Source organism: Mastigoproctus giganteus, chromosome 1 (genome assembly GCF_048544385.1).
Source record: "Mastigoproctus giganteus isolate SK-2022 chromosome 1, ASM4854438v1, whole genome shotgun sequence".
NCBI lineage: Eukaryota > Metazoa > Arthropoda > Arachnida > Uropygi > Thelyphonidae > Mastigoproctus > Mastigoproctus giganteus.
Window position 1 is genome coordinate 263875862 of NC_143575.1, and position 17158 is coordinate 263893019.

The 17158-nt window shown below is 39.4% G+C and overlaps 1 protein-coding gene across 1 annotated transcript in view; it reads left to right on the forward strand.

Moving 5' to 3' along the window:
- Positions 1 to 17158, forward strand: part of msn (serine/threonine-protein kinase msn) — a 555676-nt gene that overhangs the window by 407175 nt on the left and 131343 nt on the right. The window contains 1 exon segment of the mRNA XM_090377310.1: positions 1890 to 2126. Within this exon segment, the coding sequence (XP_090233436.1) occupies positions 1890 to 2126 (237 nt within the window).

Here is a 17158-nt window from a genome sequence, read left to right on the forward strand (position 1 = left end):
ACTAAAATGAGGTGTCAGACCTGTATGTGGTGTAGGCAGTACTTGTGCTGTGGCCTGACCATTGCCTTATATAATGAGGTAATCATCTCCTTTTCCCTGCTAGTAAGATTCCTGTATATCATTGAGAAAACTCCATGAGCTGTCCTGGTAGCCTGTTTGCACTGCTAAGAAAACTTCACATCTGACTGTACAAATACCCCCAGTTCTTTGGCGAAGAGGAGTTTTATTGTTTTTCGGTGAGATTGTGGGGGGGGGAGGGAAGATATGGTTCTTATAAAAAGTGGATTGAAACCAGTCGATTTTTTTTTACCAGAGTCTGATCAAGCCTAGGTAGATGCAAAATTGGTATGGTGTTGAGTTGTTTGATGCTCTACTGTTGATAATCATATATAGCCAAGTACAAGTGCAATAGCATACTCTTTGACCATGGTTAAAGCTCATGTCATGCTAAACATGACTAAAGGTTGAATTCTTCATTTATTGTAAACTCTACTCTTTTAACCTTGTTGTTGTGCTATGGGCTTAATGATTGTAGAAATATAATTAGTCTCTTTACGTAACTTGATTGGGCAAAGAAAGACAAATGTCTCATTATGGGTGATTTTAATGTCTTATTGATTGATTTGAATTCATTGTCAGGCAATACATTAAAGGATCAGGTTAATTGAACTACTTGGATGACTTTTATTTATTTTTACATGTCTGAGAGAGTACAAGGGGGGGGGACATACAAAATGTCCTTGACTAGTCATCACTAAATATTCAATTATTATGAAAGATATAACAGTGCAGAAACCATTAGCACAAGTTAAACACAATATTATGAAATTAGTAGAATTCCTTGGAAATATTGGTAGTAATGAATTGGGAATGAGGAATTGCTGATTCCTGGGAAAAATATGGAATACTTTACTTTCATGATTCTCAAGAATATATGAAACTTCCCAGGAATACAGATTTTTTTTAATTTTCTCTGACATATCAAAAATAAACTGCCATTTTTCTTGAATCATTTTGGCAATTCTTTGTGCATACATTATTTGTTTACTGAACCCTTAATTGCATTATCGAAGCTAGTAACAAAAGTGAATTGGATGTTCGAAATATGTTGATATAGGGAAAGATGATGCAATCAAAGCTTTATGTAAAAAGGGTTTTAAGCTGTAAAGGAAAATCAAGTGGCTTGCATAAACATTTAGATTGTGGTATAGAAAACATGAATTACGAAAATTCTCCAAACATTTCAAATACAATTAAATTATGAACTAAAATCTTCCATTTTAAAATATATATGCAGGCAATGTGATTAGTATATGTAGGTGCTCCCTGCCTAATGCTTTTATTTGAGCCTATAAAAACACACCACTAAATGAATTCACATTTAGTGGGGACATTTAATCATAGGATATAATTTAAATAATTTAAATTGTTGTGAGACCATTGTTTTTGGCTGATTTTAATGCAACATTTTTCAATTTAACAATATTAAAAATATAAGTGGAAACATTTAAATATTAACCTCAGATACGTGAGTGAGACAAAATCTGAATTCTTCATTTGAGAAATAATGTTAACTTTACTATTGCCTTTGCTGTTTTCATTATTTCTGATTAAATTCATTTGTTTTTAATAGTTAATATTATTGTTAGTTACCTTTTCAGTATAGCGCAAAAGTTACTTGAAGCAGGGGAGGAATTTAAGTACAGGCAAAAGCCATAATTTTTAGGTTGCCAACTTTATGGGAAGAAAATTCTATTTTGAATACCCTTCTCCCATGTATTATGAAGGAACAAAGTAGTGGCTGTTATTTTCAGTTCTAAGTAAGAGTAAATTTAATTAAAATCTGTTTACTGTTTTAAACATATGCATTTCTTATAATTTTTTTAAAGCTGAATCTGTATCCACAGAATGATAGAGAACGAGACCGGTCAGACCACCACACGCCTTCTCCTGCAGAAGGTGTGGGTAGGCCTCACATACAAAGAATGGAGCCTTCTCAGAGTTCGCCTGCAAACATTGGCATGCTTGCTCCACGGTCAAGTGGAGTTCTGCCAGATCTCTTGCCCCAGCACTCTTCTCAACAAATACTCATCCAAAGGCCTCAAGATAAGTCTACATCTGAAGAGGTGAGTAGTCTATTGGCTTCTAAAGATGTAAGTTTGGTTCAGTATTAATTTTTCTAGATTACTCCAAGCACAAACCACTTTTGAATGTGAAATTTGTAGGACTGGCTTAGTTTTAGTTAGTGGCCATCAATTAAACTTTTTGCGCAATTTTTATTTTTTTATTTTTTTTGTTCTGTGTTTCTGTTCATATTTAATATTTAATTTCCTTTATGCAGGGTAGTCCATAACTAAGGAAGCTATTTTGAATAACTGCTGATGTATAAGTTATTTGAAAAAATCTTTATAATCTGTATTTTATTGTTTCAGAATAATTTGAAAAAAGAAAACATGCCAATTGAGCCTTAGAATTAAAGAGAGGATTGAAATTGTAAAGAGGTATATGTATGCAAAATATCAAAATGCTACAGAAGATGCACAGCAGTTCAAGATTTTTGGACAAAACTAAGACCATACAGCAAATTGTGAAGTTTGAAATGGAAACAAAGTGCAGTCTACCAAAACTAAATGCATTCCAAAGGCCATATGGTGCAAGAAAGCCTAAGGCTTAAGCTGCACCAACCAAAAAAAAAATAATAATAACTAGGGGGCTTTGCTCGCCCTTCCCCATGCACACTTTGCTACGTAAAATGTAGAGGTATACAGAGTAAGTCAAATCTTTTCTACATAAAAGACACACCTGTTGAAATGCACTGGTCGATATCTAATCAGGAAATGACCTATGTAATTATTTACCTGTGCATTTGTAGTGCGCGGCATTCTCAAGGTCGAATAAAATATCACAGTAAAAACCCAAGAACAGTGTTGGCGTCCAGCAAAATGGTGGGAAAGTAGTGATTGACAATTGGGACTACCATATTTCGGCAAACAGACAGGAACAAAGCAGTGATTGGCAGATGCCACTTCTTTCCCTGCCCACTATCCTAGGATGTTTTTATGCCTGGGATGTTTTTCCCCACATTTGCCACTGTTTTTAAATCGGGAACTCGTTTTCCCATTTTTAAACAGTGGGATGGAAGGATAAACACCCTACCTAAGCTAATCCCCCTCCTTGACAACACAAAACAATCAGAAAAGGGAGGTGCCTTTACCTGTCAGTTATCACCATCTTCCTTGCTTTCATCGAAATATGTTCTGGTGTATACTGGGCTTCAGCCAATATCATTATATAATTATTTACCTGTGTTTACATAGGTCACTTAGGAAAAGACCTTTTGCTTCGGGTTCCCATAATACATGAGGAATATTGTTGCATCCGAAAGAGCAGGACTGAAATAGTTAACTGAAATATTTACAAACTATACAAATATTTACAAATTACTAAACTATTTGAACAAATATACAATATTCATTAATATACAAAAAACATTACCATGGAACATCAAGTGTTGTTAAACAGAGAATCACGTGCATGAGGTTGGTGAATGTTATGGAGGCAGTTGTCAATAATTAATTGCATTTATAGTGATGTAATTCCTTCGCCCTCTTCTCACATTGGCTTGAATAAATATCACTAGGAGGAAAACTTTTTTAATGTATAGATAGATAAAATAAATAATAATAAGAGAAAAGGAAATAGACAATCTATACATTTCCCTCCACGTGTAGGTAACTATCCAGCTGACCTTTGAATTTCCCTAAACTGTCAGCCTCTACCACCTATGTAAGTTACTTCTTCCAGTAATTTATAACTCATTGGCTAAAATAAAACTTCCTTGCAATCCAGTCTAAACATCTCTCCCTGTAACTTGAAATGATTGCCCCTAGTTCTAGAATCATATATAACCTTGAGAATTTCATCCTCATTCATACTATTGCCTCTCAGAGCCTTAAACACTCAATCAAGTCACTTCTAAGGTGCCTAGTTTCCAAGCTACATATTTGAAGTCTTTCCTCATAAGTACATCCTTTTGCTGATCTCACGAGCCAAGTTACCCTTCTCTGGACCCTTTCAAGAAGTTCGATGTGATCATCCCTTTTTTAGGTGTGGTCCCCATACATGAACACAGGAAGAATCTCATAAAACAACACATAGGGGACATAAAACTTGTAAAAGAAAGAAAGTGGATGTTGAAAGAAGTTTGTAAAAATCTCAACGAAAGCTAAGTTTGGAACTTAAAATAGCTAAAACAAGCTTAAATGGCAAAATGATTTAAAAGCTCAAATGCAAGGTACTGCAATGGGTAGCAGTAATTCATATTAACATATGAACTGTGTGGCACTACACTCAGGGTAATGGAAAATGACAAAGACCTGCGGGGTAATTGTTCAGTGAGATGAGAAGTGCTACCAGGAGACAGCACATGGGGTTTTGTCAGATATATATAGGATTATTGCTAGCTGAGATAAAGAGGTAATTATCCCGTTGTATAAGGCAGTGGTCAAGCCACATCTTGAGTACTGCATGCAAGTCTGGAGAACTCATTTTATGAAGGATGTAGAGCTAGAAAGTGTACTAAGAAGGACAACAGAGAAGATTGGTGTGGGGAACAATGGGGTGCTGTTATCAAGAAAGGCTTCAGTTCTTCAAATTGCAGCATCTGGAGACTAGGCACCTGCGAGGTGATCTGATTGAGGTGTTTAAGGCTTTTTCCTTTAGTCAGCAGGTGATTGATTGCTGGAACAAACTTCGTTCTGTTCTGGAAATGGATAGCTGTAATAAATTCAAGGATAAATAGACAAGACTATTGGAGGTAATGGATAGGTGAAATGGAAAATTTTTTTTTTTTTTTTTTTGTAAGCTGATGCTCTTTAAGCTTACTTTCTTGCATCATTTTCCACTACTAATACTAAATATGAGGGCTGTTCAATAAAGAATGATCATAATTTTTCATAAACAACCATAATGCTTTGCTGTTTGCAGCTGAGTTGTGGAATTTAAGACCAATCCAAGCTGCATCACACAGCAACTGTACAGTTGACTCATGCACACAGTGTGACCTTGGCAGTCAGTCAAGTTTATGCCTGTTCAATTTTGCCTACTTAACAATGGATGTGACACATGAAGAATAGTATGCTGCTCACAAATTTTGTTTCCATCTCAAGAAACATCAGCTGAAGCATATGAAATATTAAAACAAACTTATTGTTAATCTATGCTTCCATTTCGCAGATGGCTTGCAGTAATGTTTAAAGGTGGAAGTGACTCAATCACAAAAATCAGTGAAGGTCCGGTAGCTCCAACCACCGCTGTTACCACAGAAACCATAAACACTACTTCTGTAATCGTGAGAGATCATCATATAACAGTAAGGCAACTGGCAGAGATGTTGAGAATATCAGTAGGAAGCTTGCACAGTGTTCTCCATGACTATTTGCATGTGACATGTTTGTGAATGTTGTGTTACAAGACTACTTACACATGAGCAACATCAAGTTTGTATGGGAATTTATCAGGAGCTGCAATGGATGATTACTGAAGATAGTGAGGTTTTGCACAAGGTGATAATGGTGGATGAGACTTGAATTCATCATTTCGACCTAGAGAGTAAGCAACAAAGCTCTATTTGCCAATGATGTAGCAGCAAAGCTCTGTTTGACAATGACATAACAGCAAAGGTAAGTCATTGCCTACACTGAAAAAAAGGAAGTCATAGCATTCTGCAGGAATGGTTATAGTCATCTCCTTTTTATTCTAGGAATGGTTTGCTGGCACGTGTCATGTCATACAATCCTGCAGTACAGTTCGGTACACAATACTGCACACATTGGGATCACATTCATTGCAAATGACCACAACTGCACACAGGGGGATTGCTCATGCTGTCATAAAGTACTTAGTCAGCATTAATGTTAACCACGTTCCTCATCTGCCTTACAGCTCTGATCTTGCACCCTACATTCCCCCCCCCCAAGTTAAAGAAGCTGTAAGAAAAAAGTTTCCACTCATCAGAAGAAATTGTAAAGACATCAGAGGTGATTCTAAAACGCATGTCAAAAAATGGCTTTCCCCATGTTTTTGCCCCTCGACGTGGGCACCTGTACGTGGTGAGGGGACCTTCCAGTGATGCTGTTGGTCTTCCAGATTAGCATCATTGGGATCCAACACCCATATCTTGGTTCCAGGGTTACATCATTGGAATCCGGCGTGTGCAGTTGTGCACCGCAACCCATGGAAACTCGGAAAGGGGGATCCTGGTGGTTGAGGGGCCCCAGCCGTGATTCACCACTTTGGCCCCTGCTTCGACAAGACGGGTGGTCTCAGACCGGCCCGATTGGGATCAATCGGTGGGTGGTTCTTACTGCTTGGGTCAACTGCGTTCCAATAAGTCTTCCTCCCTTTCGTCCTGGGATGGGATCAAGGCTTATTGGAAACGTGGGTAAGGTGCTCCTAAATGAACTTGGCATCCCATTCGTGTACGCAGTACCTGCTAGTTCACGAGTGGGCATCTCCTCATAGGGCTCCGTGGTGGGTGAGAAATTTCAGATATTTAGGGCATCTGAAATTTTTATCTTACTCATATGAGTAATTTAATTCCTATTTCTTCTGGGGCCTCAACAAGGCCCCTACCTAATCGAGATGATAACGCAGAAAACACCTTTGTAAAAAGAGCCAGAACTGGCTCTTTTTACAAAGGTGTTTTCTGCACCTTTTTTACACCACCACCATCAGCGACACTGCTCTTCCTCATTCTCCATTCGACCAGAGAGCAGTCAATTTGGAAGATGTCACCCTTCTTTATTCAGAAAGGATTAGAAGGGTTGGCAGGATCACCCAATCTGTAAAACAACTGCGTTTCTAGCAACCTTTTGGTCGAAGCTATAAATATGAAATAGGCGGAAAAAATCCTGAAAGCCACATCAATAGGGGGAATACCTATCACCGTAACCCCCCACAAAACTTTGAACTCTTCACGAGGTGTCATTTCAGAGTGGGACCTTCTTCATGTCTCTGAATCAGAGATCTGCTCTGAATTGAAAGAACAAGGAGTGACGGCTGTCAAAAGAATATCAGTGCAAAAGGATGGGAATCTCGTCCCTACCCAAGTTCTCATCCTAACGTTTAACACCCCACGGCCTCCAAGTTCCATCAAGGCATGGTACTTAAACTGTGCAGTGAGGATTTATATTCCAAACCCACTGAGGTGTTTAAAATGCCAAAAATACAGCCACTCACAAACAGCTTGTCATGGTAACCCTGCCTGTGCTCTGTGGTGCGAAAGACCACAAGAGCAAGGAATGTTCAGCTTCCAAACCGATCTGTGTAATTTGCCAACAAGAGCACCCTGCCTATTCCAGAGCATGCCAATGGTGGAAGGATGAAAAAGAGATCTGAAAACAGAGCTGAATATCCCAGAGGCTAGAAAACGCATACCACCAATAAATAGTGGGAAGGCTTCATATGCTCAGAAGGTTTCTGCAAAGTGCACTATTGGTACACAAACTGAGATGACTGTACCACCAAGAGAGTCATTCATCTGATTGTAAGCTATTTATTGAGTTCACAAAAGCGCACCAAAAAAACAGTCAGCTACCACTCTTATATCTGTACTTCCTAGTGCTACACCACTACCAAAACCAAGTGGTAAAGAAATGCAACCAATAATAACAGAAACAATGGATGTAGAGGACAAGGAGGTACTGGACAAATCAGTCTTGGAACTCTTTGCAGGGGAAGAAATGGACACCGGACAGCATCCATACTTCCCCAAAATAGATAAGCCCTAGACTGACAAAAGAAAGCCCACAGCACCTTGGAAGTCGCCTGATGGACCCAACAAGCCGGCGCCTCCGTAGCCAGGTGGGCAGGAGCGGCAGTGCATAGCACACGCTACTTGATTAGACCAGGGTTCGAGCCCATGACCACCAAATACGGAGGATGCGGAAAGGTCAGAGAATGACCACCGCATATCCCTGGAGCAATGTGCCCTTAGTTGCTAATGCTCCTAAAAACCAAACAACAACAACCCACCAAGCCAAAATAATGGCTAAATTCCTGCAATGGAATTGTCGTGGATTCTGGCGAAATACTGATGACATCAAGGCCCTCCTGCCAAAGCAAGCCAGTTTGCTTTTGCTTGCAGGAGACTTACCTAAAGGCAAATGATGATCCCACCATGCATAATGTCTCAATTTTTTGTAAGGATAGAATTGCTGATGGTCCTGCTCGTGGAGGAGTCGCTATCCTTGTGGGGAACCAGACCCCAGTTCAGCCCTTGCTAATTACAACCAGTATAGAGGCTGTTGCAATTCGCCTTACAGTGGGAATTTTATTAACCGTCTGCTCTATTTATTTGCCACCTGGGACTAACATCTCTCAGGAAGACCTTGATGATCTTGTAATGCAGTTGCCTTCCTCTTTCTTACTTCTCGAGGATTCAATGGACATAATACCCTGTGGGGTAGTGCTAGCATCAGTGGAACGGGACGAGTCATATGCTAAATGACAATGACCTTTTCCTTTTAAATGTGGGAACCCACATGACTACTCGTACATTTTCTGCCATTAATCTATCTAACTGCTCCCCCTTTTTTTCCCTTCTCTCACATGAGAAGTGGAGGAGAACCCATATGGAAGTGATTACTTCAGTGTGATAACTTGCTTACACACTGGGAGACCATGTCTGCCTTTTAGGTTACCACAGTGGAAGTTTGATCAGGCTGACTGGAATGCCTTTCAACATCAGGCAAATGTTGAAATCGCTACGGTCACTGTCAATGATGCAGTCATGTTCATTGCAGAAAACATCGTCCATGCAGCTGCAATCGCAATCCCATAAACATTTGCCCGGTTTCCACCTTTTCCCAAATCATGGTGGAATTCACAATGCAGCTAAAAAGGTGCAAAACAAAGCATGGGGGATATTCGGTTGATATCCCATCACGGCCAACCTTATAGCCTTTAAACGTGCATGAGTGATATCTCGGTACACTCGCTGCCAGAGTTAGAAGGAATCATGGATCCGTTTTACATCATCGATTACCCAGTCTACCAGTGCTAAAGTGGTCTGGGATAAAATTCAAAAAATGAAGGGAAAATATATATCACACCCCTCATCGATCCTAGACTATAATGGATGCACTATTGCAGAGCCCACTGCAATAGCCAATGCTCTTGGGGAAACATTTTCAAATATCTCTGGGATATAATCCTGTTCCCCAGAGTTTCTGGTCATGAAACATAAAAGATAAAAACAGGCACTAAATTTCACACTAAAGGGCCTTTGTTCCTATAATGAATCATTCAATATGCAGGAATTAAAGAGCTCTCTCACTTTCTAAAGCAAGCGCAGTTGGACCAGATGGAATCCATTATGAAATGGTTAAGCACCTCTCCCAACATCTGTGGATCACCTGCTCCTTTTGTATAACAAAATCTATACTGAAGAGCAGTTTCCGGTTGCCTGGCGGAGGGCAATTGTTCTTGCCTTTGCAAAGCCAGGAAAAGATCCTAAAATGCCTACTAATTATCGTCCTATCACTCTGACCAGCTGTCCGTGCAAAATTATGGAGAGAATGGTTAATCTTTGTTTAATGTGATATTTAGAATCAAACCACCTTCTCTCCAATGTTCAGTGCAGCTTCTGCAGAAACAGGTCCACTCTGGACCATCTTATTAGACTGGAAACATCCATCCAGGATGCTTTCCTAAAACGTGAGCACTTGGTGTCAGTGTTCTTTGACATGGAGAAAGCGTATGACACAACTTGGAGATTTGGCATCTTAAAAGATTTGCATGACCTTGGTCTTAGAGGGCTTCTCCCCATTTTTATTAAAAACTTTCTAGCCAAGCTATCCTTCCAAGTTTGTGTAGGATCCTCATTCTCTCGTTCATTTTGCCAAGAGGAGGGAGTACCGCAAGGATCAGTATTAAGTGTCACGCTTTTTGCCATCAAAGTAAATTTCATCACAGAACAACTTCCTCCAACTGTAAACAGCGCCCTCTATGTTTATGACTTTAGCATATTTTGTCAGTCATGCAACATGAGGGTTATTGAAAGACAACTGCAACATGCCATTAATCACCTTAATTCCTTAGCTGAACCTGAATCCATTAGCACTTGCTAATGGATTCAGGTTCTCGCCACAGAAGACCGTTTGCATACACTTTTGTTGTAAGTGTAATCTTTATCCTGAACCTGAATTAAAGCTTGGACAAAATGCTATTCCAGTAGTGTCAGATACAAAATTCTTGGGACTCATATTTGATAAAAAGCTGACCTTTCTAGATCACATCCGTCAACTTTGTACAAAGTGCATGAGAGGTTGTAATATTCTTCACTCTTTGTCCTCTACATCTTGGGGTGCGGACCATTGCACCCTACTATGCATCTATCATGCACTTGTGCGATCGAGATTAGATTATGGGTCCCAGGTATACAATTCAGCTAGGATCAGTATACTCCAATGGCTGGATCCTATCCATCATCAGGCTATCCGTATCGCTACTGGGGCATATCGAACATCTCCTGTCCAGAACCTATACGTTGAAGCAAATGAACCACTGTTATTGCTTTGATGTAAGCAGTTGTCTCTTCAATATGCTTTTAAACTGAAATCTCTGCCAGACCATAAAAAAAAAATATTCACATAAAAAAAAAAAAAAAAAAAAGACCATCCGACGTGGCCATCCGTTTTTGAGCCACAATGGAGAAAGTTTGTCCAATGCCCATCAGACTGCCAATCATCCTTTTGGTATTTGTGTCTTCTCAAAGAACTTAAAATCAAGGTTGACAAGGTTGCTCGAACACCAAATCAGCCCCTTCCACCCTGACATGCTCACATTCCAACATTGCTACTTTTCTCTTAAAATCTGGGAAAAGTCGGACACTATCGTCTCTCTACCTGCAGCTTTTTTTCAGCACACAGAGCTGAAAATTCTGAGTTCGCGCCAGTTTACACAGATGGCTTGAAGTCAGAATTCAATGTAGGATCTGCTGCTGTCTTTGCAGACACCACTATATCAAAGCAGATTCTCTCTGAATGCAGCATATTCACTGCAGAGCTGTGCGCTATACAGTTAGCCTTGGATCATATTAGTAAATGGCTCCTTTTATATTCGGATGCTTTGAGTGTCTTACAGGCTTTATTATCTGTCAGATATAATCCTCACTGAGTTCTGTCTCAAGTTCAGCAGAAGATTCACTCTCTCCATGAACGTGAATACGATATCCGCTTCTTCTGGATTCCCAGCCACATTGGGATTAGGGGAAATGATTTGGCTGACACTGCAGCCAAATCTGCAATTTCCTCTAATAATTGTTGCTCTCAGTCCCCTATACAGACTACAGGCAAGTAATACACAAAAAGATTCACACTTATGGCAAGATACATGGAACAGACAGACAACCAATAAATTACATCAGATAAAGCCTGTAATTGAACCGTGGCAGTCTAGTCTGCACAGAAATCGTAAGTAGGAAGTTGTTCTGGCACAGACTCGCATAGGACACAGTCATCTGACACATTCTTTCTTGCTGAGGGCTGATGACCCTCCTATATGTGAGTCCTGTGATACAGTTTTATCCCCGAAACATGTTTTAATCCAGTGCCCAGATCTTAATAATATGCGCTTTACCACTTTTAACCATCTGACTGAACCTTATACACTCAGTTAGATTTTATCCGACAATGACAAGGTTGTCAGCTCTTTAATTTTTTGCAGCTTACTGATTTATATACGTGTATATAAAATAAGCTTTATATGTCTTTAGAATATATACCACCTTTTAAACTTACGCATAAACTTTTGACCAGGTAACCTCTTTTAGTTACCAGAATCAATTTTTATCTTTTTCTTGGCGCATAATATCCACTGTTGCTAATGTGCCATTAAAATTTTAAACCAAACCAAACCCTGTGTTTTTGAAGGATGGCAGAAACATTGGAGTAATTGTATTTCATCAAATGGGGATCTCTTTGAAAAGGACCTCTTGTGAAAAAAAAAATTATGACCATTCTTTATTGAACAGCCCTTGTAGGAATGATAAAGGAGCTGAGATACAAGATTCATCATCCCATGTTTCTGTAAACTTTTGACCAAGAATGACCCAGGTAGAAGATTAGAATTCTGAATAGTTTTTGGCTACGAGTGTTACAAACCCAAATATAATGGATAATGTTTTGTGGACTGATGAAGCAACATTTAAACTAAATGGAACTGTATATCATAATAACTGTGTTTATTACTCTCAACCATAAAGGCAGTCCAAAATAAATTTTCAGTATTAATTTTTTTTATGCAGGATAGAACATCATCTTATTATGCAAAAATTGTCCGATAATTCGTAAACAGAGTTATCAGACAGTCAGGCTCCATTGAATGGCCACTATGTTTCCTGGATTTAATGCCCTGTGATTACTTTTTTGGGAATTCTTAAAGGATAAAGTATTTAGTAATAAGCATAGTCCTCTGCTACAGCTTCAACAGTCTAGGTACAGGTAGTTCCCGACTTTGAGTTAATTTGTTCCTAGTTGCGCTCGTAAAATGGGAATTTATTTCCCATGGACATAATGGTAAAAACAGGGGTTACATTCGCAACAATGAAATTATTTAGCTAATTAGTTTGTTTAAACAATGATTGATTTAATTTATCCAAAGAAATGGAAACGTAGCCTGTAAAATCAAGCAAATTATAATAATAAAGAAATTTTAACAACTTACAAATGTTAAAGAATGTTTATTTGTAATCGTCATCGACTAAATGCACACTCATTGGTTTGCTGCACAAGGAGTCTTCAGAAATGTTTCAAGAGGTGTTTGTTTCCAAGATGATCTCTTTTATTTATAAATTTCGTGATTACATGCATAAGCATTTTTTAACGACACACACAAATTTCAACTAACACTGGTTCTTGAGGTTGTCACAGACATTCTCTCAGATATGCCAGACAAGCTGTATTTGCTACCTGGGGGTCTAAAACGCTGATGGAACTGATATTCGGGTGACATTCAAGACAAGTGGACCCAATTTCGGCGAAGTTCAGACAGTCTGTGACAGCTAAATCCTCTGCTTGCACCTTCATGATTGTGGGACTGTTAGTAACCCTGGGTATAACCTCCATGTACGTGCACACTGTGAGTGACCACCCAGGTGTGAACCAACGTAAGCAGGGTTGGAGGTGTGTCACCCACACCACATGGAGGAATGCCACCTCTCTGTTACCAGGCAATACTAGGTGGTAAATGGCTCTAATCAACCGGTGAAATACCACCACTTTGCTTATTGGAGGCGTGAAGTGGTGGAACCCATGTTTAGTCTCCAGAGCTAAGTTCAGGTCTCCCCATCTCTTCTATCGTGGAGAATGACTGAAGACTTTTGAGGTTATGATGAACATCATGGTGAGATCCAATCTTCCTTACATTTCGAGGGTACAGCTCTAAAACGGTATTCACAGGCCGGCCGCTACTTAGTACACTGGACCAAACCAATTGTTAACTCTTTAGGAGGCTTCCGGATCAGCTAGTGTATAATCTTGCTACCTATACTCTGCCAGATAGTGACTGGAGGGAGTCTGAGTAGTGTGTATGCTTGGGGGCATTGTCGAGGCCACGTTATGTCAAGGATCTGGGTATATTCTTACCATGTGTATGCCATGTCCAAAAATTTCATTACTTCTTACAGCATGTAACCCCCCCCACTTTTTCTTACTATTGAATACACCATGAATTGTCAAACTAATAGAGTAAGTATAGTTGCGAAAAGATCTAAACCTTCCAAACACTTCCTAGTTCATTTCACAAATATACGTGACCTCAATTCTAATCTCAACGATTTCCACTTGCAGTCTGCCAAACCCCATGTACTTTTTCTGACAGAATCTCAGTTATCGGTTGATTCAACCACTGCTCATCTCAGTTGCCCAAATTATTTGCTGTATGATTCCTTTTACCTAAAAGGTGGTACTTGTGCATATGTCTGTTCCAATATTCCTTGTCACAGACTTGATAATTTAGAAACTCCTCTTTTTGATCTTCTCTGGCTTAAAATCTCTAACTCATTGTGTTCAATTCATCTGTTGTCTCTACTGTTCTCTCAACTCTGCTAATCACTTGGAGCTCTTTGACTTCCTCTCTTTGCAACTTGACTTTCTCCAGTCCAACTTTCCTAACAGTGAGGTAATTTTCCTTGGTGATTTTAATGTTCACAACTCCAGCTGGCTTCTAAATTTTCTGCTTTCTAGTCATACTGACCCAGCTGGTCGAGATGCTGAGGCCTTTGGAATTACTAATGACCTTGCACAGATTGTTCATTTACCTGCAAGAATACTGGACAATCCTAACCATACAGCCAACACGCTTGATCTTTTTCTCACAAACAACCCCTTCTAAGTACACTGTTGAAGTGAGTGGTTCTTTAGGCACCTCAGATCACAACTTGTTGATTCTCTTCTCCAATGGAGCCTTTATCTCATGGCTATTCCCAATCTCGTATTGTTTGGCATTACGAGAATGCAAAATGGGATGACCTGCAAGATTTCTTTTCTTCTTTTCCTTGGTCAGGTTACTGTTTCAAAACTTCCGATGCCAACATTTGCTCAGATCGTGTCAGTGAAATTATTCTTGTAGAAATGGAATCCTTTATTGCACATTCCACTTTAAAATCTCGTCCTTTATCTAAACCTTGGTTTTCCAATAAATGTGCTAAGGCTGTTCAAGAGAAGAACGTTGCATATCGTAATTGGCTTGTTTCCAAATCTTCAGTTTCATTTTCTGCCTACACCAAAGCTCGCAACAATTGTAAAACAGTTATTAATCACTCCAAACTAGATTTTGAACAAGCTAAGAGTAGAAAACTTGCTTCTTGCCCTAATGGTAGCTGAACATTCTGGTCTCTTGCCAAAGCTATTGGCCTCAACTTTTGTCCATCTCTGCTCTCATCTCTGTCAAACCAGTTGTTTCTGTTGTCACTTCAGCCAAGGTTAAAGCTGACCTGCTAGCATCCCATTTTTCTTCCAACTCCTGTATTAATGATCTTGGTAAAACACCTCCCACCATTCTCCATTCAATGCCTCCTGTGGTCTTCTGTCAAAAGGATGTCAGAAGGATTTTGACGAATCTTGATGCTAAGAAAGCTCCAAGTCCTGATGGTATTTCTCCACTTGTTCTCAAAACCTGTGCTCCTGGACTTACTCTAGCCGAGTGGGTAAAGTACCTGGCCGGCCACCCAAAGGTCGCGGGTTCGATTCCCACCTTGGGCTTGGATCAAAGTACTGCAAAAACCTTGGGAGGTGCAATATGGCCAGAGAAGCCGATGCGCCAACAACTACCAAATCAATCAAACCTGGACTTACTCCTGTTCTTTGCTGCCTTTTTTCACTTTCTTATTCCAAAGGTGTTTTTCGTTCTGCTTAGAAATTTGCCCATATCCAGCCAGTTCCTAAAAAGGGTGACAAATCCCTCCCATCCAATTATCGTCCTGTTGCAATTACTTCTACTCTTTCTAAAGTAATGGAGAAATCAATTAACCACTAACTCTTAAACTACCTAGAAACCTTCCATCTGATCAATGATCGCCAGTATGATTTCCGTCAGTGTTGATCCACGGGTGATATTTGTTACCCATTTATGGACAAATTCAATGGAAAATTTCTGGGAAACAAGCAGTTGCTCTTGACATCTCAAAGGCTTTCGTTCATGTTTCGCCTAAAGGTCTCCCAAACAAGCTTCCATTTTATGGTTTGCCAACTGTTTTTTTGTAATTGGTTATCCAGTTTTCTCTGATCGCTCACTGAGGGTGATGGTAGATGGCTCTCTGTCTTCTAACTTTTCCACTAATGATGGTGTCCCCCCAAGGTTCAGTTCTTTCCCCCACTCTTTTGCTCTTGTATATTAATGACCTTCTTCCATTGACTGGAAATCCTATCCATAGTTTTGCCAATGATAGCCCATTGCATTCCACTTTCCATTTTGAGAAACCTTGCCCTGCTCAATCAGCTTCAACTTCTCGAATATCTGCTACCAATTCCTTAAATGCCGATCTCCAGGTAATTCTCCAGTGGGGCAAAGACAACATAGTTGATTTCAATGCTTCTAAAACTCAGTCTTGTCTTATATCTCACAAAAAGGATTTTTCTGCTCCTATCCTTGTCTTTGGTGACACTCTGATTTCTAGGCAAGATGATATTCTGTTTTGGGGATTATCCTGACTTCTAATCTCTCTTTGCACAAGCACATTACAACATTACAAATATTGCTTCCTCTGCATCTTAAAAACTTGGTTTTCTCTTTCGCTCTCAGCATTACTTTTCTTCCAAACACAACTGTTCACTCTGTGCAAATTGCAAATCTGCCCTACCATGGAATGTTGTTCCCACATCTGGGTGGTGCCCCCAAAACCTCTTTCAGGCTTCTAGATTTCATTCAGAAGAGGGCTGTTAGATTAATTAATGACTCCTCTCTAATAGTTTCTGCACTTGCTGTCTCATAGAAGTACTGTTTCTGCTGCATGCCTTTTCTACAGATACTTTCATGGGCACTGTTCTTCTGAATTGGCTTCTATAATTCCCGCTCTCTTTCAAAACAGTCGAAACTCATGCCGCCATCAGCCAGCATCCATTTACTGTCCAACTTCAAACTCACCGAACTAACTTTTCATCTTCCTGGTTTATTCATTGAACTGCTGTTTTCTGGAACAATCTTCCTTCCTACGTATTTCCTGAAAATTACAGTCTACAAAAGTTAAGTTTAATGTCAACAAATATCTTCTTTCGTCTTCTCAACCTCCAACCCAAGCATGGTACTAAGTACTATAGGTTCTAATACCTCGTGTTTGTGGTTTTTATAGGGAGGGGAGGGGGAACACGATTCGTGTGGAGTAACAAGTTTACAAAGCTTTAAAAAAATGGTATGAAGAAAAGATTCTGAAAATTTATATATTTTTTTTATACGATTTGAAGATTTCAATAAAGGGTAACACATGTCACCATAATAATAACATAAAAAACACACAATTCCAGCTATTGGTATTTTCACAAATGCAATAACATCGAGTTTACTACCCATTTAAAATTGCTTGCCCTAACAAAAAAGCCGAATAAACCGGAAAGTGCAAATTGTTTTTGTTTTATCGTCGTGACCTCCAGAAATGTGCTTC